Source organism: Bidens hawaiensis, unplaced genomic scaffold, assembly GCF_021521415.1.
Source record: "Bidens hawaiensis isolate Kalapana, Puna unplaced genomic scaffold, B.hawaiensis_p1.1 tig00004105_1, whole genome shotgun sequence".
Lineage (NCBI taxonomy): Eukaryota > Viridiplantae > Streptophyta > Magnoliopsida > Asterales > Asteraceae > Bidens > Bidens hawaiensis.
Window position 1 is genome coordinate 2,091,645 of NW_027491242.1, and position 21,412 is coordinate 2,113,056.

At 33.6% G+C, this 21,412-nt stretch overlaps 2 protein-coding genes, 5 non-coding genes and 1 pseudogene across 7 annotated transcripts; 2 read left to right on the forward strand and 6 right to left on the reverse strand.

Moving 5' to 3' along the window:
• The first annotated feature begins 1,489 nt into the window (after nucleotides 1-1,489).
• LOC143625379 (elicitor-responsive protein 3-like) lies at nucleotides 1,490-3,341 on the forward strand (annotated as a pseudogene).
• Nucleotides 3,342-3,627: 286 nt separating this feature from the next.
• On the reverse strand, nucleotides 3,628-5,518 carry LOC143625534 (digalactosyldiacylglycerol synthase 2, chloroplastic). Its single transcript, XM_077095849.1, has 3 exons — nucleotides 5,129-5,518; nucleotides 4,732-4,998; nucleotides 3,628-4,641 (listed from the first exon to the last, which is right to left on the reverse strand). The coding sequence occupies exons 1-3, from the start codon at nucleotides 5,408-5,410 to the stop codon at nucleotides 3,814-3,816; spliced, it is 1,377 nt and encodes a 458-aa protein (XP_076951964.1). The 5' UTR covers nucleotides 5,411-5,518; the 3' UTR covers nucleotides 3,628-3,813.
• A 5,226-nt stretch (nucleotides 5,519-10,744) lies between these two features.
• On the reverse strand, nucleotides 10,745-10,826 carry LOC143625544 (small nucleolar RNA Z199). The gene has a single exon (XR_013152293.1). It is a non-coding gene; the product is annotated as a small nucleolar RNA Z199 (small nucleolar RNA).
• A 452-nt stretch (nucleotides 10,827-11,278) lies between these two features.
• On the reverse strand, nucleotides 11,279-11,354 carry LOC143625541 (small nucleolar RNA SNORD18). Its single transcript, XR_013152291.1, has one exon. It is a non-coding gene; the product is annotated as a small nucleolar RNA SNORD18 (small nucleolar RNA).
• Nucleotides 11,355-11,400: 46 nt separating this feature from the next.
• LOC143625539 (small nucleolar RNA R64/Z200 family) lies at nucleotides 11,401-11,500 on the reverse strand. The gene has a single exon (XR_013152289.1). It is a non-coding gene; the product is annotated as a small nucleolar RNA R64/Z200 family (small nucleolar RNA).
• Nucleotides 11,501-11,552: 52 nt separating this feature from the next.
• LOC143625540 (small nucleolar RNA SNORD18) lies at nucleotides 11,553-11,630 on the reverse strand. Its single transcript, XR_013152290.1, has one exon. It is a non-coding gene; the product is annotated as a small nucleolar RNA SNORD18 (small nucleolar RNA).
• Nucleotides 11,631-11,717: 87 nt separating this feature from the next.
• On the reverse strand, nucleotides 11,718-11,807 carry LOC143625542 (small nucleolar RNA Z199). Its single transcript, XR_013152292.1, has one exon. It is a non-coding gene; the product is annotated as a small nucleolar RNA Z199 (small nucleolar RNA).
• Nucleotides 11,808-17,331: 5,524 nt separating this feature from the next.
• LOC143625461 (phosphomannomutase) lies at nucleotides 17,332-20,324 on the forward strand. Its single transcript, XM_077095777.1, has 12 exons — nucleotides 17,332-17,664; nucleotides 17,792-17,877; nucleotides 18,237-18,281; nucleotides 18,350-18,416; nucleotides 18,634-18,710; nucleotides 18,794-18,829; nucleotides 18,933-18,988; nucleotides 19,063-19,162; nucleotides 19,232-19,327; nucleotides 19,394-19,483; nucleotides 19,587-19,638; nucleotides 19,804-20,324. The coding sequence occupies exons 2-12, from the start codon at nucleotides 17,809-17,811 to the stop codon at nucleotides 19,869-19,871; spliced, it is 756 nt and encodes a 251-aa protein (XP_076951892.1). The 5' UTR covers nucleotides 17,332-17,664; nucleotides 17,792-17,808; the 3' UTR covers nucleotides 19,872-20,324.
• The last annotated feature ends 1,088 nt before the right edge of the window (nucleotides 20,325-21,412 follow it).

Consider the following 21,412-nt stretch of genomic DNA (forward strand, 5'->3'; position numbering starts at 1 on the left):
TCAATGAATGGTCACTCAATTCAACCAAATCCCAATTGCACCAAATCTCTTGATTACGATTATGAGGTACAATACGAACGAAACTTGGTTCGGCGTTGGAACCTTGACCAACCGATGATTGTGAGGCAGCCATAACAACAAATATGAATATAGAAGAAGAGAAACAAGAGATTAGAGAACTCAAAACGTTGTAATAGCGTTTTCTTGTATTTTTTTGCGTTCGGGTTTGCGTTTTGAGTGTTGTGATGAACCCATGACACCAAATACCTATTTATACTAGTAGTGGGGTGCTTGGGGGAGCAAAAAACGGCTATTTTTGACCCCAACGGTTAAAAAACGGCCAAAAAAAACGATTTCCAACGGCTATATTCGATCCAACGGCTAGAACCGGTAAGGAACTGGTTCCGGATGGTTCGGTTCCAGAACCGGTTCCGGTTCGGTTCCGGTTCCTACCCGCCCCCACTCAGAAATGCAAGAACCGGTCACGGATCATCGGGTTGAATCAGATAGGGTCCGGTTCTTACAAAAAACGGGTAGGAACCGGTTCGGGTCCACCGGTTCGGTTCCAGGAACCGGTTTCATTGAACATCTCTATCTGGTAGTGTGTACCATTACATTGCAATTTAGAGGCCTTGCTATTTATCTACTTTCTCTTTTTTACTTGAGGGCTTACTATATATATGTAATGTATAACTTATACATATATATGTATGTGAGAGTGGTGGCCCACCTCTTCGTCTGGTCTGCAGCCACTTACCAAGCTCGAGCACTTGAGCTCCACAACGCAATCAAGTCCATCTCTTGTTTGGCCGTCAGCGTCTACCAGACCTTGGGTTTCGGTGCACGTTGAAGATGCTCTACCATTAATTATTGTGGTTCTCGCTTTAATCATCGCTCATCAGCGATGTTTAGTGAGGGCCAAGGGTGGCCCCAGCCTCCCATATTTTTTTACGCAGTGGTGTAAACTTACTTGTTTATTGTTCGAATTTTTTTTTACGTAGTGTAAATTTTCCTGTTTCTGACAGAAAGTTTGAGCCGGGCCCTCCTCGTTTATGAAATTTTGCAGTATACATTTTGAGTCCCCCCCTCCCTCTTTTTCCTGACATTCTAGTCCAAGCTTCGCCACTGACTTTAATATTGATATGATCTCAGTAAAAACTAGTTTCGACTATACGTAACAAGACATAAGGAGTCCGGTAGATAAACGACTATCCATAAATTATGTAGTTTATAAATTATTCGTTATGTGTATGCTACAAATGCTATTTTTCTCTTTGTCAATATGTGTGAAAAATATAACGTTTCAAAAATAAAAGAGTTGGCTCAAGCTCAACATTTCATCTCATGAAGATAAACGAGCTAAGCTGAGCTGACTCATTTAACTTTGAGCCCGTGCCCCAGGCACACCCTGACTTGTCTCGGTTCATATATAGTCACTAAAGCACCTACATATCGACAACTAGACTTTTTATGAAGTTTTCCCTATAAAACAGTAACTAAATTGAAACAAATTTATAGTCTCTCATTCTATGAACTCCAAAAAACTAGCGAATACTTCTCACAGCCTTTGAAATTAATCCCATGTAAATATATATTCCAACTCTAAAGGAAAACCAAAATTTTTATATCTTGTTTCTTAAATTTAATCCTTTTGTGGTGAAGAATGCCAGAAGGAACGCTTGAAGTTAATCTTGTGAGCGCCAAAGGCCTCGAAAATACTGACGTCCTTTGTAAGTCTTTGCTCCATCTCGTTCAGTCATTCTTATGGGAATTGTATTTGTGACGGGGCAGAGCCGTCCCTGAGAATCCAAAATTTCCGGGGGCCTGAACGAGGATTCTCTTTGTTGGTTATTTACAAGTGAAATGCCTTAAATGGGCTGAAAAATAAACTATTACATTGTTTCAATGTACTATTAAACAAGACGAAAAAGTCAGAAAAAATAAAAGTAAAACGGTTGTAAATTAAAGTTACAAATATAATGCAGAAAAAGATGTCTGTCATCTGCAATCATGCAGAGAAAGATGCCTGTCATAACCCATAATTATTGATGTGTAATGTGTTTTGTCTTCTCTTAAAAGCATGAATTATTGTTGTTATATTATATGTCATGTCTTTCATAATCTTTTACAGATCTAGGCGTGTGCCGTCTATTGACTTTGGTTATCTAGGTTCTGTATTAGTGCATTTGGGGTCTTCTTGGTTGATAATGTGTTTTTATATAATATATATGAAACAAAAAATGAAAATTTTGGGCCCCGGGTAGTTGCCCACTTTACCCCTATATAGGGTCGGCCATGATATGACGGGTAAACGGTCGCAAAATGGTATAAAACGAGCTTATAAAATGGTGTGTTTTTGCAGTTAACATGGACCCGTGTGTTATTCTATCGTACAAGACTCAAGAAAAGAAAAGCAATGTTGCATCAGGCACGCATTCATCATTGTTTATTCTATGTGTTTTTTTTTATTATAATTATAATTAAACACAATGTTGTTTTATATGTAACATTATATGTAACATGTTTGTGTAGGTAAAGGGTCGAACCCAGAATGGAACAAGACGTTCTTATTCAATATTTCGAGTAGTGATTCGACGGATTTAAAGATTAAAATGATGGACAGCGATACCGGTAGTGTCGATGACTTGGTGGGCCATGCGAGGCAAGTCGGTTTAATTTGTTAACCTTAAAAGCTAGTTATATGGTTAAAACCGAATTAAATGTTTTATGACATGATGAACTTGTTCAGTATCCCATTGAATGCATTGTTTCATGATGGAGATATTCCTGCAAAATCATACAATGTTATGAAGGATGACGCATATTGTGGCGAGACAGAATCGGCCTCAATTTTACTGCCCAGGTTCGGAATCTAGACCGAAACTTTTGAGTTATTTGAGTTGAAAAGTATAAAACTATCTTTTAAAAATCTTTGTTCGGTCCAGGTTGTGGCCTAACCGAGACAAATGTGAGAAGAATTTGTAACAACACAAAAAACCCGTTAAAAATAAATTCAAAAAATATTATAAAAAACTCATAACTCAAAATATAATTAAAAAACGAAAAAAAATTAAAAAACTATCCCGTTAAAAAAATGACGAAAACACACAATGCCGAGATCAAAAAAACAATGACGAAAATGAACAAAAGACATAATTATAACTAAAAAAGACACAATAGATCGCAAAACATAACACAATGCCGAACCAAATACAGGTTGTTTTGGTTCAAATGTTTAAGAAATAAACGTATGTGTTTTTGGGTGTTTGTTGATTCAGAGAAGTCGAGATTTTGATCCAGCGGATGGGAACATGGGCGGATGGAAACAATCGGGCGATTAGTTATCAAGTAATTCGTGACTGCATTTATGATCTTCGATTATCAAAAACGTAATTTTAAATAATACTCGATGTTAAAAGAGTATGCATGTGATCATGTATTCGTGTTGTAACATGTACTAGTTATCTAGGTTTAACTGTAATTTAAAACTTGCTGCATATGTAAGGCATTATAAATTGTATTTATGTTTTACCTTTGATCAACTATTTGTATAATTAACACACTAACAAATTATATGAGTCACTTTTTAATATGCTTCGAAGGTCAACCCGAACCGATAATGATGTGCTATCCAACCCGTCCAACCGACAAGTTTGCCTCACACAAAGCGACAAGTAAGTTAACAAGTACAAGTTAACATCATCACAAAGAACTATTAACTTACAATAATATCACTAACAATTAAACAATACTATCCCAAACCAAAAGACAAAACAAAAGACTAAAAAACAAACCAGTTCAAACCAAACAACTTCAAGATGTAACTTTTAGAGAGAAAAATCCATGTTTTTTACTCGTGTTCTTCAACCCGAGTTCTTTAACTTGTTGTTCATTTGGCACCGGGCTCACAAGCGCAGTTCCAACAAAGTGCATAAACGCAGATGCATCCTCGAGTTTATTGTGAATACTCAATGACGATGACATAAAGCTTTTAGAATTTGATTTAGTCAGTTTCTTATCAGGGATCTTGTCGAGTTCTGCAGCTTTTAGAAACCGTTCGGTTGCAGCATCCCACGAAAGCTCGTGTATTTGTGAATCAGTTAGTGGGGCTGGCTGTTCAGTCAATGCCTGACGTGTAACTTTAACGAAACTTTCTCCATCCTTAAAGGTTTTGCAATTGGCAAACTGTTTGAAGAATTCGTTTGACACGTGGTCTGCACAAATGACTATTTTGCCCATGGCTAAAGCTTCTGCAGTTGTTGTGCAGACCACATCTGTTGTACTCGGGTTCAGAAACACTTTGTAACTGTGAAATATAGGGTCTGCATGATCGCGCCCGGGGTAGACCCGAATGGTCAAATTCAACTTTTGAGCAGCTGCTTGTATCTGGTCAGAATCCTCACCAGAACCGAATAAGTCAACTTCAAGTCCATCAAGTTCTTTTTGGTGATCTTGAAGAAGATTAAGAAGCTCTTTATAGCCTTTGCTCCATACCATTTTACCAATATAATATGCGCCTTTTGTATGTTGACTTTCAAGTTTCTTTTGCATCCCAATTTCAAGAAACTTTGGGTTAACACCATGAACATTGCATATAATAGATCTCGGGAGTTCCTGTGTTGCGCCAGATAACCGTATCACCTGTCACAAGTTCATGATATGTTAAATCTTTATAATGAACTAATATATAATTGACTTCTAAAGTTAATGTGTGTATCTTTGGATGCATACCTTGTGACAATATATGTCAACCACCCAACTATTGATGTGTTTGAGCAAAAACGCATACGCGCGTCCGTTTTTCTCACGTTTCACATACTCCAAATAGTTGGTGTGAACGATTCCAATAACAAGACGGAACTTATTCTTCCATCTTTTACCATGATGGTACCATGTAAGATGTTCGGGTTCTTCAAGGACAGCAATATCGGCTTCTTCATCGGGAATGCTCTCGGTTATATCCCCAAGAGCAAGAATACTTCTTTTACTTCTAGAAAACTTTAAAAATACGAAAACAAAAAAATATTAAGATTTTGATCAAAACAAATTATTACTCAATAAAAAGCAAAATTTTTAGCATAATTTCTCGTGATCCAATGATGGTACCATGTAAGATGTTTGCTTTTACCTTTCCAGGGTAAAAGCAAATATTGAAACTACACGAAAGCGCGGTTCTTTGCTCAATCCATTCACGGACATATTTCTCGTGATCATTTGGCGAATTAAATGTTATTTTGTCGGGGTATACGTGTTCCTGATCGTTCTTAGATAGCCATGGAATTACCAAAGTAACCTTTCTATGTCCGTCTTTGGCGAGATAAGCTGCACGGAATAGAGGATTAACAGATGTCCCGGTCATCCATGGAAGGCTAGCGGTGGTAAATATCGCGATATGCTCTTTCTTATCCATGTATTCATTAACTTTCTGTACTAAGAATGATATAGGATCCTTGAACCCTCATCCAAGAGTGACAAATTGATTTGAACTGCATCATAAGGTAAACAAATAAACAAAAGCACTTATAGAAAGCTTCATTTATGTTACTTTTCACACATACACAATAAACAATCTCGGAAACTGCAAATCATAGACTAATGATCAATAACACATACATATTCTAGATTACAAATTAACTACAGTACTCTGATTATCCCCTTTTCCAGAACTGAAATTCTACACATTTCAAAGCATGAATCGAACTACTAGCAATTATTAATTAGTTTAAACGAGCCAAGCCGCTAGCGAGCTACTCGAGGTCGGATCAATAGAAAACTTGAAATAAGCCAAGCCTTTTCAAGCCCGAGTCGACCCAAGCCTTGTATGGGAAGCTCGAATGGACTAGTCGAGCCTTGTGAATTTTTAAGCTTGAGCCGAGCTTCGGCTCGTTTAAGGTACTAAACGAGCTCAAGCTGAGCTAAACGAGCTCAAGCTGAGCTTAAGCACGTTTAAGGTTTTTTCACAAAATATAAAAAATAATTAAAAACATAAATACCAAATTTAATTTTAAAAATAATAAACAAGCTCGAGCTTGTAAAAACAACTCACGAGTCGAGCTCGAGTTCTCATAAGTGAAAACGAGCCGAGCTTAAATTCGGCTCTGCTCGTCTCGTTCTGTTTGCTCCTCTAGATCAAACACAAAGCACAATCTTATAAAACTTACTAACTAGCAATTAAGCAAGAATCATAAACACTAGTCTCACCATTTACAACATTAAAAACCCTAAATTATGAGCACATAATAATAATAATAATAATAATAATAATAATAATAATAATAATAATAATAATAATAATGATAATAATAATAATAATAATACTTGTGTATCGTTGCTGTAACAAATGGTGAACGAATATTCCCTAAAACAATCAATAATTAACAAGAGCAAATAGAAATCAGGATCATTGCATAAGTAAAGCAGATTATTATTATTATTATTATTATTAATATAAACAGAAGCGTGAAGGAGATCAAATCAAAAGCAAAGATAACTTGGAGATGAAGTTATTGTTTCGATTATAAGAAACGTACCTTCGAGAGGATACGAAACAAGCAAATAGTTGATTAGTTGGTGGTGAGAAGAAATAATAATGCGTACGCACACACTGACTTAGATTTGAAAGCAAAGGATGCCTGAGAATAATTATTCATTCTTTTTAATAGTTATTTAATAGGTAAATTAATCGTATCAGTATACACTCGTTATTTGAATCGGGAAAACCTTCACCTAAGACCAACACTCGTGAACACTCGTCTGAAGGCACTCATTCGATAGTTTCGTGAGATAACATTCGTGCGTTCCAAGGATCCAAATAAATGTTGTGAAAGTCATACATTCGTCTAGTGCCTCTGAAATCGAACCATGGAATACCAAGTCTCTCCCTTATCATTTTACCACTGGCTCGTTAACAGTGGTTTTAAAGTTATAACTTTACTTTTTTTCCTTTTAATAACAAATTTTTCACCGTAATTGTGACAATTTGAATTCATCGCGTCAAGAAGAGATACCATATCGCTAAATTAATAGGTTACTTAAATTTTTCTTAAAAGTAAAATTTTATGATACATAAATATTATCCATTAGTTTAGGTTTACTAAATAATCAAATAAATGCCCTATATTGAAAATGGTGATCTGGTAGTTCTTGATAGTGAATATGCGTTGTTAGATGCTTAATTTTATTTTCACATGGAGGCTGAACCTAGACTTATGCTTGATGGATAGTTGTCTATACACTGATAAAGGATGTGTGGATTTTTAAGTAGAGAGGCTAGTGTTATAAATGTATAATAAATCTGATATTTGTTAAATGAATTCGCTAATACCCTTAAAGCTAACCAATTAAGGTGGTTATACGGGGCATTATGCTTAGTCCGATTCATCATGGTGTTCGAATAGAATCTCCTTTGTGTCATTTTTGGGAATTTGAGGCCAAATCCATGGATCTATGTATTTATGGAAGAGGAGGATATCATGGTGAAGTGGAAACCATTTTTCTAACGGCTAGCTCTAAACATTAATTGTTGTCTTGTCTGAACAATGTTTCCTCGTGGACAGGTGCGAAGGTTTGTGATATCGTTGCTGCTTAAATTTGCGATTTTGATAGCGTTTTAAGTAAACGTTTGGTCATATGAAATTCGGTGGGGAAACTTACACATATGAATGGTAAACGAACTATAGCCCAACGAGTAAACACATAACGAGAAAATATCAGAACAAGTATTCAGGCATAATGCTTGGTATGAGATTAGTTTTAAATATTTTTACGAGTATTACTGGAAACACAAATTCGTCTCTTATAATTCAACCTTACCATTTATTGTATTTCTAAAGATTTCAATACGAGTCAAACACAATTAGATCAATATAATATACGGATAGAAGAAAAAATCACAATTAGCCTAGGCTTTAAATTTGTTTAATATAATTCCCACTCAAATCAATTCGACTAGAAAAGACGTGTGCGGTATCATCACGTGGCATTGTTCGGTTGTTAATATTTCTTTTCAAAGGGTTGAATACTTGAATGTATTAGAAATTAGGGTAAGCTAAAATACAATAATACAAGAAAAATGAGTGAAGAAAATGCTAATTTATTACTTCTTCCGTCCTTTTGAAAGTGTCCACATTTCATATTTAGTTTTTCTCATTGCAAATATCCACTTTTAAAATTTATTAACTAGTTTCCAAGTTTACCCTTACAAAAATACAATCATTCAAACTTTTTAAAATTTTGTCTTTTTATATATGTCAATGGCATTATTGTCACTTGTTAGGCAAAAAAAAAATCATTCAAACTTTCTTAATTTTTGTGTTTTTCAAACCATGACACTAGTTATGGGACGGAGGGAGTAATATATTATTTGGATGGTGCATATTAATAATAAACATTAATGAAAATGACATTAAAATAATAATCCGCTTATGATGACTCACATTCAAAGTACATGTCAATTTCACTATCATTTTAAAACGTTCATAATTTTTTCATACGACATTTAAAAAAAATTCACCATATTAACAAGTGTTTTTTTATCTTTAATATAATTATCATGTCGTTATATAAAAATAAAAAAAAGTAAGTTTTATATTGTGTTATTTGGTTGTTCATTGTGTTGTTAATTAGGTTTTCTATACATTGTTTTATAGATTTTGGTCGTTGTGTTTTTTAATTGATACTAAATTAAAGATAAATTAAAACAAAGATTACATCATCGTGTCTTTTTGTTCGTCATTGTATATTTGTGCTCAACATTTGTCTTTCTGGTTATCATTTCGTTTTAGTCATTCTGTAATATGTTCATTGTCTTTTGTTCAGAATTGATATGCATCATTCACTTAATTTAAGAAAAATAGTCTTATTTTCATTGTGTATTACATTAAAGTCATTGTGTAATATGTAGTTTCCACTGTGTTTAACATTTCAGTTCATTGCATGTATTCATCATTGTGTTTTACGTTTTAGACTATTGTCTAATATGTATTCACCGTTGTGTTTTATGTACAAGATAATTTGTTGGTATTTTTAATATATTATTATTACACAACGGTGTTATAAAAAAACACAATTACAGAGAAAGACACAATGGTAAACAAAAAGACACATTGACGAAATTTTTGTTTTAAATTTTATATAACAAAATTGTACTCATATTAAAAATAAAAAAACTTGTGTTATTATGATAAAATTTTTTATTTTTTTGAAATATCATATATAAAAATTATAAACATTTTAATAAATAAATTAATGTGACTTGAATGTTTGAGAAAGAAAAATGTGTACTATTAGAGGTGCACAAAAAACCCGAACCCGGAACCAGACCCGAAATAAAAACCCAGAACCGGTTTTTCTAATACCCAGGTTTTCAATACCTGAACCCGTACCTGTCCCTACCCGTAAATCACAGATAGGTATGCATTTCATCACCAAAACCTGAACCGGACCCGATAGGGTACGGGTTTTCCAGGTTTTTTCAAAATCTAAAAATAGGGTATTCAAATATCCGGATTTAGAGTTACTGGGTGTGGTTTTCAATATCCAATCTATACCCGGTTTTGTACCAATGCCCGATTCATTAATATCTGATCATACCAGTACCCGATTTCAGTATTCTAAAAACCCGATTTGGACACATCTATAGCCTCTATTTCACATAGGCCAAATGACATTTCATAATTCCTATTTTCGTTGGCATTTGTAGAATAATTGAACCCTAATACATTATCTGGCTTTTTAAATTCAAGTTTTAAAATTTAAAAATGTTTTAAAAAATTAAAAAAAACTCTTACACTTCATTTAGAAGAGAGAAACCCAATTTAGAGAGACATGAAAGGTTTGGACAAACCACTTCAAAGCTTCAAAATTAAAAGGATTGTTTGCATTTTAAACCACTCTAATCCATTGTAGACGCCTTAAAAATACTCTAGCCTTTTAAACTTCAAGTTTTAAAATTTATAAATGTTTTAAAGATAAAATTCCTACAGCCCATTATTTTTAAGAGAACCCCAATTTGGCTTTTTATTTAAATGTTCCTCCAAACCAAATCATATTGACTAGGATTACATAAATGTTCCTTCAAACCAAATCCATCAACAACAGCCATTTGTTCAAACAACCCGGAAAACACCCCTACATTATCTTATAATGTATCAACTACACATGTGCCAAAGCCCAACAAAACATAAAACTTAAGGGATTTTGCCTATTTTTCCAGCTATTTTGATATCAAAACATCATAGGTTCGTTATGATATCAAAATATTAAATGATGTTATAATCTTATGTCGTAAGTATTAAAATCTCTTACAAAAACATGAATTAAGCTATACATGAATATATATAATTCTGTTCTTGGATGTTTTTGAACTGACCAAGACAAATCATTTGCCTTTTTCCATTAAAAGCGATTAACTTCAAAATTATATATATCCAAACCCACAAGTTACAAATCGGTGTTCTACAAATTATTCATTTACACACATAATTCTCACAAACTGGTAGTTACAAATTTCAAAACCATTTAAATAACCAAACCAAATAGAGTCTAGCCAAAATAACAACACTAGAAAAAAGTGTGCAACAAAATAGAGTGTCCGTTAAACTCTAATCACCATAAAATTTTTAGTATGTTCAACAATCTTTAATCTCATTTCAGCTTTCAACATAAATTAAATCTAGAGGCTAAATCATAGAATATTATAACCAAAGATAAAACAATCTATACAGAAAACAAATTAGGAGTACATCGTCATCAGAGACTTAAATACCAATAATCACGTACACAAAGTCAATCATTTTGTTGCAGTTATAATTCTCATCACTTGATAACCAAACAACTAGTTACACAAGAAAACAAGTTTTAGAATCAAATAACATCGGTTAAATCATCAAACCAAAAACATAGGTATGCAAACAGTTGATAGGATGATTGAAACATCACATTTCTTTATAATAAATATGTAGTAATAAATGATTAATGAAGAATAACTAAAATTGTTCACATGTAATAAATATACTTGTCTCAAGAATCAAATTGATAAGCACCAAAATTTCAATGAATCAATTTTATTCAAAGACCCGAGCATACATACTAAATTTGTAACAAAATTAGTAACACGACATCTATACATAAATATTACAAACACAAATAATCAAAAGATGGTGAATAACATTCTCATCATCCATTACAACAGCTTACACACCTACACATTTCATGCGGTAAAATCTCATTACTTTTTAAAAAATGTAACTAAGTTAAAAATCATTAAGACCAAAACGTAGAGATCAGAAGTGGTTAAAAGCTGTCGGTCATGGTTAATTCAGAAACACGGACCAATTAATTCCTCATCATTTCTCTAAACTAACCAAAAATTAAATTATTTTGTATAATAAATTATTAACACATCTGCTCAGATATATGAAATATTATCTCATTGATTCTTATTAAAAAGAATCTCTGAAGTCTGACATGTGATTAGATTCATAAATCATCAAAGCAGCCACTTAATAACTCAAAATCAAATTTTAAAAAATTAAAAATTAAAAAAAAATTAGGAGATCAGAAGTTGGTTAAAAAGTTATCGGTCACGGTAGATTCAGAAACACGGACCAAAATGTTACTCATCATTTCTCCATATTTAAAAAACAGTAAATCTAACAAACTAAATGACATATGTAAATATAAATATAAGTATATATAGTGTTTGTTAATATGTTGTTCATCATCAGAGACTTAAATACTTAAAATAATAATAATCAGGGACACTTAGTCCATCATTTTGTTGCAGTTATTTTCTTCATCACTTGATGAACAAAACAAATAATTTAAACTAGAATAAAAATAAACAAAGCAAACACTTACATAGGATGTGCGGCTGTGAGGGTTTTGGTAAACCCTAGCTGTTGATTTGTTGTGTAAAGGCAGGTGGCTAGTTTTATAGTGTGTGTGTGGGTTATAGTTTGAAAGTAAAAGAAGCCCTAGGAGATAGTGAAACTGGGCTTTTGGGCTAATAAGATACGGCCCAATTTTCTTTTTTCTGATTTACAATTTTTGTTTTGGGTGTTTTTTTTTACAAATCTGGTTTTCTAAATACCCAGTTCCGGGTATCAAATCGAGTTTTAGTATGACCGGATACTAAAAAATTTGGTATTGGTAATACTCGGGTCGGGTTCGGGTCCATGTATTGTCTCTAAAATCCACACCCTATGCATCAGGTTCGGGTCGGGTATAGAACCGGATATTTGAATACCCTATTTTCGGGTTTTTTTTCGGGTATAGTTTGAATATTTTAAAAGGTTGCACTTTTTAAGGGTATTTTTAAGGAATTTTTCAGGTATAGATCGGGTATTTGAAAAACCTGGTTTCGGGTATGGAACCGGTTCGGGTTTTCGGGTATTACCGGGCACAAATTAGGCCCGGTTCGGGTTTTAGTACCGAAATGCATACCCTATCCGTACCCTACGGGTAGGGTCGGGTACGAGTATTAAAAACCCGGGTGTAAAAACCCGGTTCTAGTTTTTTTCGGGTCCGGTTCTGGGTTCAGGTTTTTTATGCACCTCTAGTCTTATACACCGTACAGTTGTTTTCAATAGGGTTGTAAGTGAACCAACCCTTCGGTGAATAGTTCGTGAACTGTTTGGCATGAGGTTCGTTTATGTTTGTTTGTTTGATAAATGATTAACCTTAGCAAAATTGCAACTAAAATACATAGTCGACGACCCTACATGGGCTTCTTCGATGTGTACAATCCGCCCCCGGGGGGGGGGGGTTAGGATTTGAGTTGACGTGCAATACGACCATTGGAACATGTCACATTTAGCTCCGAATTAATATTTTCGTACCTTAAATGAGCCTATCCAATCCCATACGACTCGTTAACTCTTTATATCTCTATTTTATTATGCTAAATGAGTTATTTCTAAGTTCCAAACAGTTTTTATCCACATGTCAACTTTCTTCAATCTCGTAATCCATTTACAAGACCATTACATGTTGAACTGTTGCTTACTCGTTGACTTCAAAGCTTCAATTTTAGTAATCTACAAGTCGACATAAGACAATTTAGAACACATAGTTCAAGACTATTTCAATACCAATTCCCACAAATAAGTTTATAATGCATTGCATGTACACTATTTGATACAATAAGTCAAAAAAATTCCATTCATTTGACTATTTTGGTAAGGATCCATCAAACACTTACCATGCATCATAAACACAAAACATGTGGTTTACTTTGTTATTATCATACTAATCCATACCCATCACCCTAATCACTTCATAACCAAATAATTTTACCTATACTTACATGTTACAGGAGTTTCATTTTCATGTATACAACTCACGTTAAATTCTTCCAAATTGTCATTTTTCTAAAATTTGACACAGTCTCTATATGATCATGAACACGTGTTATAAATCATTCAAAAAGTAATTAAAACTTTACAAGTAATCGTTTATCAACATCTGGTCATAGAATTTGAGCTTATGTACCTATTTTGGTCATGAATCAAGAAACCCCAATATACATACACACATTCATGAACAATGTGAGTTCATATATTTTCAACATAATCTAACTTTGAAGGTAGGTAATATTAACCTATCTAAACATGAAAGTTTAGATTATAACACAATTTTACTCGAAAACCTTTTATACAGTATATACTTAGGGGCTGTTTGGCTGAGCTTGTTTTTTTTGCTTATTGTGTTTTTGAGGGGCAAAATGTTCAAAATGCCCCTCCAAAAGCACCAAACTAATTTGGTGCTTTTGGATCCAAAAAGCAATAAGCAAAAAAAATAAGCTCAGCCAAACAACCCCTTACAAACTCAAAATCATGTCTTTAGGTTTCATCATGATTCACTTACCAACAATGAAGTTTACGAGCCTTTACAGTAACTTACACATGATTACACCACCAACATAAACATAAACTTTAATTATAATAATTGATTACACATCAAAATTAAGAACACATCACGAATATAGAGTTGTTAGACGGGATGATCATATACCTTCTTTATTATTGCCTTGGAGATCATAAACACACCATTATGTTATAATCTCTAATTCAACATTTCAAGAACATCAATTATTTTCCTCATTTCTGTCACTCTGTCCACCCCCTCTCATCGAACCTAAATTAAAAAAAACCAAAACCGAACGATTTTCAAAAACTTTAAAACGGATATGTGAGTTTTGGTATAGTTTTAGCCCAAAATGTACCGAACCGTATAATACACACTCTATTTAAAACACCAAATACACATAGGGGTGCAAACGAGCCGGCCGCTCGTGAGTTACCGACTTTTGAAAAAACTCGATCAAGCCAAGCTTAATCGAGCCCGAGCCCGAGATTCACTTATCAAGCTCGAGCCGGCCTGCGAGCCTGTCACTTATATAATTTATATATATTAATTATTAATTAATATATATAATCCGTACTATATACATAAAATTATAATTGAAAAAAATAAAATAAACATAATTATAAATATAAAAAATTAATTAATTAATATTAAACGAGCCAATCCCTAAAAATCTACTCACGTGTCAAGTTCGAGTTTTGAAAATAGAGCTCGAAATACGCCGAGCTTGAGCTCTGTCTATGTATAAGTTAAACGAGCCAAACTCGATCCTAGTCTAGACTCAACTCATCTGGACCCATAAATACACGCCACTTTTTCTCGTTCAAGACGCAAGAAATAATTGGTAGGACTGGGTAGAAATAATTATTCGTGTAAACTTGGTACAAGTTAACTAATAGTGGGCTCCATATCTTCTGCTTCCTAGATATAATATTATTATATCTATCTATAATATATATAAATATAATATATATAAATGAAAACATAAAAATCCTACGTGTTATGATGTGGTCACTTCTCTTTTTTTAGTCACCAGATTTGCTTTATTTTTAAATGAAAACTTCTCATGCATTTGACCCGAATTCATGAGTATGAGTCTTATCAAACCCTGATATTTCTTAAACGGGTTATAACATCTCATTAAATTAAAAAATAATCTCACCAAATATTTGATACAATAATCATATAAAGTAGGAATATACTAAAAATTAATATTTGATTTATTTAAAAAAAGATATATGTTATTTATAATTAAAAAACAAATTTTATAGTAAAAAATAAACGGGGCTTGGGTCCCATCAAACTCATATAGCTTTTAAATCGGATTATAACATCTTATTTATTTATAAAACAATTTAATATCAAACCATAAGTATATTATTAACTTTCATATAATAAAAAAAATAAAAATTCAAAAAACAGACAAATAATAAAAATAAATAATATAAAACGAACCCGTAATATGGGGTAAAAACTAGTATTATTATATCTATTGACCCAAAGCTGAATCACTCGCTATACATATACACCTTTGAGTCTCACTGCACCAATCTCTTCATATCTATCCATCACAAACAGATCTTAATATCCAGCATTTCGATCCCAATAACCAAATCACAACAGTACGGTAACACTTCGTTGTTCTTCCATTGATCTAGTATATGTATATATGGTACTGTAGCTTATGGTTTCATAGTTTAAGGCTGAGGGGTGTGGGGGGCGCGAGAGGGGGCGTGAGTGGGGGCGCCATCCAATAATATTGTGACGTGTGGCAGAGAGAGAAACTTGATAAGATGGGTATTGGTAGTGGTGATAGCGCCCCGGGGCATGGTGTGGAGGGGCGCGAGAGGGGGCGCGAGCGGTTTTTTTTTTTTTTTTTATAAATGTATTACCCAACGAATCCGGAATTTCTCAAAAACTCAATCGGAATCCGGTCAAAACCTCAACGAATCCGGTCTTCAAAAACTCAATCGGAATCCGGTCAAAACCGGAATTTCTCAACCCGGAATCCGGTCAAAACCATGGCACCTTCACTCTCTCTCCTCCTCCTCACCACCACCGTAACCTCCACCGGAATCCGGTCAAAACCATGGCACCTTCACTCTCTCTCCTCCTCCTCACCACCACCGTAACCTCCACCGGAATCCGGTCAAAACCATGGCACCTTCACTCTCTCTCCTCCTCCTCACCACCACCGTAACCTCCACCACCATCGGCGTCACCTACACTCGGTGGTTGAATTGAAGCTTTTCTGCACGAATATATATATATATATATATATATATATATATATATGCTGAAACATTCCCAAGACACCCAGCTTAAACCCCAACGGCTCTATTTTGCATCCCAAGACACCCCTCACGCTCAACCTGTCCCGCGAGCCTCCTGGCGCCAGCCTCGTTTTCCGCTCTCGCGCCCCTCTCGCGCCCCTCTAGCGCCCCGGTGGTGTGGCTCTCGCGCCCCGGGGCGCGAGCGAACTCCCTCTCGCGTCCTGACTAGCGCTCCGCACCCCTCAGCCTAAGTATTTAACTAAGCAGTTATATCACTAATTTGTATCCTGATAGATGCATCTGTTTAGGTTTGTTGAGTGCATTAACGGCAATTGAAGTGAATTGTAGGGCTGGTGTTCATATATATGTGGTTAATCAATTTTACTGTGATGTAATTAGATAAGATAGGTAAATTGTTATTTAGGTTTATGAATTTAAATGCGAGGCTGTAAATTGAATTATTTATTATCTTTTAATATGTAGGGCTTTTGTTTGTTTATCTTTGCGATTGATTCGAGTTTGATATAGATCTGTATAGTATATGATTAAAGATGTGGACCGGTTGCTGTTTTAGATTATGATCAGAAATTAAGTTCAAAGTTTGATTCACCACCTATGCCTCAATTGGAAAAGGATTGCAGTGCAAACGAGCTGATCGGCTTGTTAAAAGCTTGAATTGAGCCGAGCTTCTTAAAATAAGCTTGTTTTGTAAACGAACATAAGCTTCAGTTATTGAGCTCGAGCCAGCTCGCAAGCCTAAACGAGCTTTTTATTTATATGATTTTTATTTGACGTATTGATTATTATATTTAAAACTATGGTAAAAAAATAAATAAATAATATGATGGTATTATATATAAAAATTACAATTAAAAAATTGTATAAAAATAATTAAAAATGTTTATAAATTAATTAATAATGCATGATAAACAAGTTGATCCCGGGCCGGGTTCGAGCTTAAAAACCGTCTGTTGAGCCTAGCTCAAGCTCACGTAAGTCAAAACGAGTCCAGTCGAGCTAGGGTTCGGCTATGCTCATTTGCACTTCAATGGAAAACTTAGATGATCGAAATGACAGCATTAAATAGATGTCTAACATTAATAATGGACCTTGGAAATTCAGGTACAAGTTTGAATGTAGGGAACAGGGATTTCATTCATCTTTTTGGTAGATTTGATTTCTATATAGAGTTAGTGATGGACAAACTTGCAATTTGTTCTTGGGCCGAAAGTTGTATAGGATTATAGATATAGATAAACAAATGATGGGCTCATCGTCATATGGATTCATGCATGAAAGTCCCATTCTGTGTTTGGAAAGTTGGATGGTTTTATGATCTAATGATAATTACAGTATATCTGGATAAGTTACCTTCTCTTTTGAGATAAGTGTTAGCTAGCGGTGGCTTTTAATTCAACTGTGTCGTGTCATAAATAATCGGTTGCGTGCACCGATTAAATTGAGTATTTTTGGATCTAAATACATGGTATCACAACCGATGAGCATAGCACACAGGCAGAATTTGGTTGGTTTGATACAATTCATGTTTTTTGTTTATAATCTTCTTTGATGTTACTGATTTTAAGGATCCTGATAACGTGATTACTTAACGGTTCATTCTGTTTGTTGTATTTTGTGATGTTTGTTGGCAGTAAGACTTAGATCGAAGATGGCTTTGAGAAAACCTGGTTTGATTGCTTTGTTTGATGTGGATGGCACTCTTACTGCTCCAAGGAAGGTACACCTTTGCATTGATCACTATGCTAAGTGCATTTAAAGTGTCCGATTAACTTTCTTCAAATATGATTTTGTTACTGAAGGCATGGTAGAACATTATAATCTTTTTTACCAAACAGGGTTTACTCCTTTTATAATTAAAGCTTGATCTCATCTTGCCAATATAATTAAAGCTTGAATTTGAAAATCATTTTATGTAAGCACTAGAAGTGGTTTGTCTGAGTGGTAATACTGTAAAAATCTGTATTTTCTAATTATAATCAAAGTTCAGTACTTGATCAACCAATATGTAAAAATCTGTATTTTCATTTGTTACTTTTGAATACAAGAATTTTTATATAAAGCACTTAATTGTTGCAGGGGGTTACTCCAAAGATGCTGAAATTTATGCAGGATTTGCGAAAGGTATGCGATTCATTATTGTCTGCACATTCTGTCTCTCAATTTATTCAGTGTCTTTTGCCTGTTTGCAGGTTGTTACCGTTGGTGTTGTTGGAGGATCTGACCTTGTTAAGATATCAGAACAGCTAGGGTCAACAGGTCAACTATGTGCTCTTTCTTTGCTTCTTCATCTTATAAGTTCTTTATCATTTGTTTGGATCCAAGTTTTCATAGCCACCCTTTACAAAACATCTAATTATTTATTTTCATTACTTTATTTCAAAAAGGGGTTGCTTCTTTTATGCACTCTTTTGCAACATGTTTCAAATAATATTTTATATAAGTTAGTAACAATGCAACTCTTATGTCTATGCAGTTACAAAGGACTATGACTATGTGTTTGCTGAGAACGGCCTCGTGGCCTACAAGGATGGAAAGCTAGTTGGAACAGAGGTACTGTCTAAAACATTGAAAACATCATCTTCAATCTTTATGCACTTTTTTTTTATAATGTTGACCAATAATTCCTTGTGCAGAGCCTGAAGACGTTTCTAGGGGAGGATAAGATCAAGGTAAAAGATTTTTTTTTTATCTCGATTTTTATGGATCCATAGGACCATTATATGTTCTTAGCATTATAATTTGTAATAACTAAACATACACAACATGATGCAGGAGTTTGTGAATTTCACCCTTCATTACATTGCTGACTTGGATATCCCGATAAAAAGGCGAGTAAAAATCTAAAATCTCGAAACAGTTAACTCATGTTCTTAGAATTTGTAATAAACCTCTTAAACTACAGGGGAACTTTCATCGAGTTTAGAAGTGGGATGATCAATGTTTCACCAATTGGACGAAACTGCAGTCAAGAAGAAAGAGACGAGTTTGAGAAATATGACAAGGTACGAAACTTTTATTCATTTGGAATTCAAGTTCATATCAACAATATGATTAATTCAATTGCGTTTCAGGTTCATAATATACGCCCGAAAATGGTGGAAGTTCTAAGAGAGAAATTTTCACATTTGAACCTTACGTTTTCCATTGGTGGTCAAATTAGCTTTGATGTGAGAACTACTTACTAAGTATTAGAATTTAATTTTGTTTATTATTTTTTAAAATTCTTTTAATAGGCTTTCCCACAAGGATGGGACAAAACTTATTGCTTGAAATACTTGGATGAATTTCAAGAGATTCATTTCTTTGGAGATAAGACTTACAAGGTAGCTCATTAGCTTTATCTTCATTTACATTTCATATGTTTCATTTTAATATCTTCTTGATAGACTACCAATATTTAAATTGTCTGAAATAACTTTTTTATAGGGGGGAAATGATCATGAGATATATGAATCCGAGCGAACTGTTGGTCACACAGGTTAGTCTGTTAATCATATTTATTATCATATTTTCCGAGTCCCATGAAAACTGCATCAATTACAAAATTTAAATCAGAAGTTACACGCTGCTCATTGTCATAGTTACAAAAAACAAGATTCCCTAAATTTATCGACGGTTTGTTTTTTTTTGTTTTGTTTTTCAGTTACGAGCCCTGATGATACGTTGAACCAGTGCACTAGTCTGTTTCTCGATGATGACAAGCAAGTTTGAGGCAGCCGGCTCGTTTTACCTTTAGTTTTCAGTAAAAAAGACTGAATATGGTGCAGTAAAATTCCCATTCTGTAAAGTTTGGAAATAAACATCTTTTTTTTTCATATATGCATAGAGAGACTTGTTCAATTTGTTTTGTCAATTATATTACATTCCTATCCTTTTTTTTTGCTTCTATGTTGAAATATTATCGGCGTATTTTTTATTTATTATAAAAGATAAACAAAAGATGTTCACAACAATAACATTGTAACTAATTTTATTAATTTATACGACTTAAACTTCCTATATACGAGTTGTGGAAGTGTAAAGTCAAGTAGAGATTTGAAATTTTATATATGCAACGAGCAAGTTACCTTATATTGATTGAGCCATCAACCGATCTACATTAGACTCAGTCGGTACTCGACTTGGAAATTTGTACGAGCCATCTAGCTTAAATTAAATAATTAGGCTAGAGCTAAAGTTGAGTTAGTTTTAAATGTTAATGGCATTTTTGTTTTTAAGCTTTTTATTATTTTTCTTCCTTTTTTGTATTAAAATTATAATATAAAAACAAAAATGCCATTATTAACATTTATTTAACTTCATGTTAGAATATTGTGGCTATTTAAACACATGAATGGAGAGTTTATTGGTAGTTTGGGAGGAATGAAGAGCTGGGGCAATTTCATATATGCCTTTCTATGTTTTAAAACAATAAAATATTTTTTACACGTTACATGCAAAGTAATTAAAATCGAAATTACTAGATTTAATAACTAAAATCAAAACATTTTAGAGTTTAGCTACAAACATCCAATGTTGAAATAATAACCTTGCTAATATAAGTATTAACATATTTGTTTCAATGTTACATGCTACTTACTATAAATTGTTCCATATCAATTAAGTTACTTGGTTTTATCCTTTCAAAAAGAAAAACATGCAGTAATTTTATCAAGCAGTGCAATCAGCATAAAATACTATACATCATCTAAAATTCCACACGAACTAAGTATTAACATATTTGCTAAACATAAGACTTATCATACCACAATGCTAATTCATATTAACACCTTGTAACAACTCTATATGGTGCTTAGAAACAACTAATTACTTTAATTAAATTGTAAGTAAAATTCTTGTTAATATGAAAAATCGGTACCACAAAAGAGAAATTCAATTTTGATTTGAGTCACAAGGCAGGTTGCGGTCATGTCACGTCAACGCCTTCTCATTATTAAAATATGTTTTCTTGTAAAAAAATAATTTATTTTTCATAAATTTATGTTTCACGGGGAATAGTAAACTACTTTCACGATTTAGTGTTGGTATCATTGATATCTACCGAGTCCATGTTGGTTCGCCGTTATAACGCTTTGGTTTTGTTGTTTTAAATATGTGCATTTATCGTATTTTGACGTTGACGAATTTATTTACTCAAGTTTTTGAAGAGGTATGTACCCGCCTTAACATCGAGCGAGGCGGGTCAACCCACAAGATATAGACAAGAGGCTTGAAATCAAGATATCATGAAGGCACAAAGCCAAAACCTATGC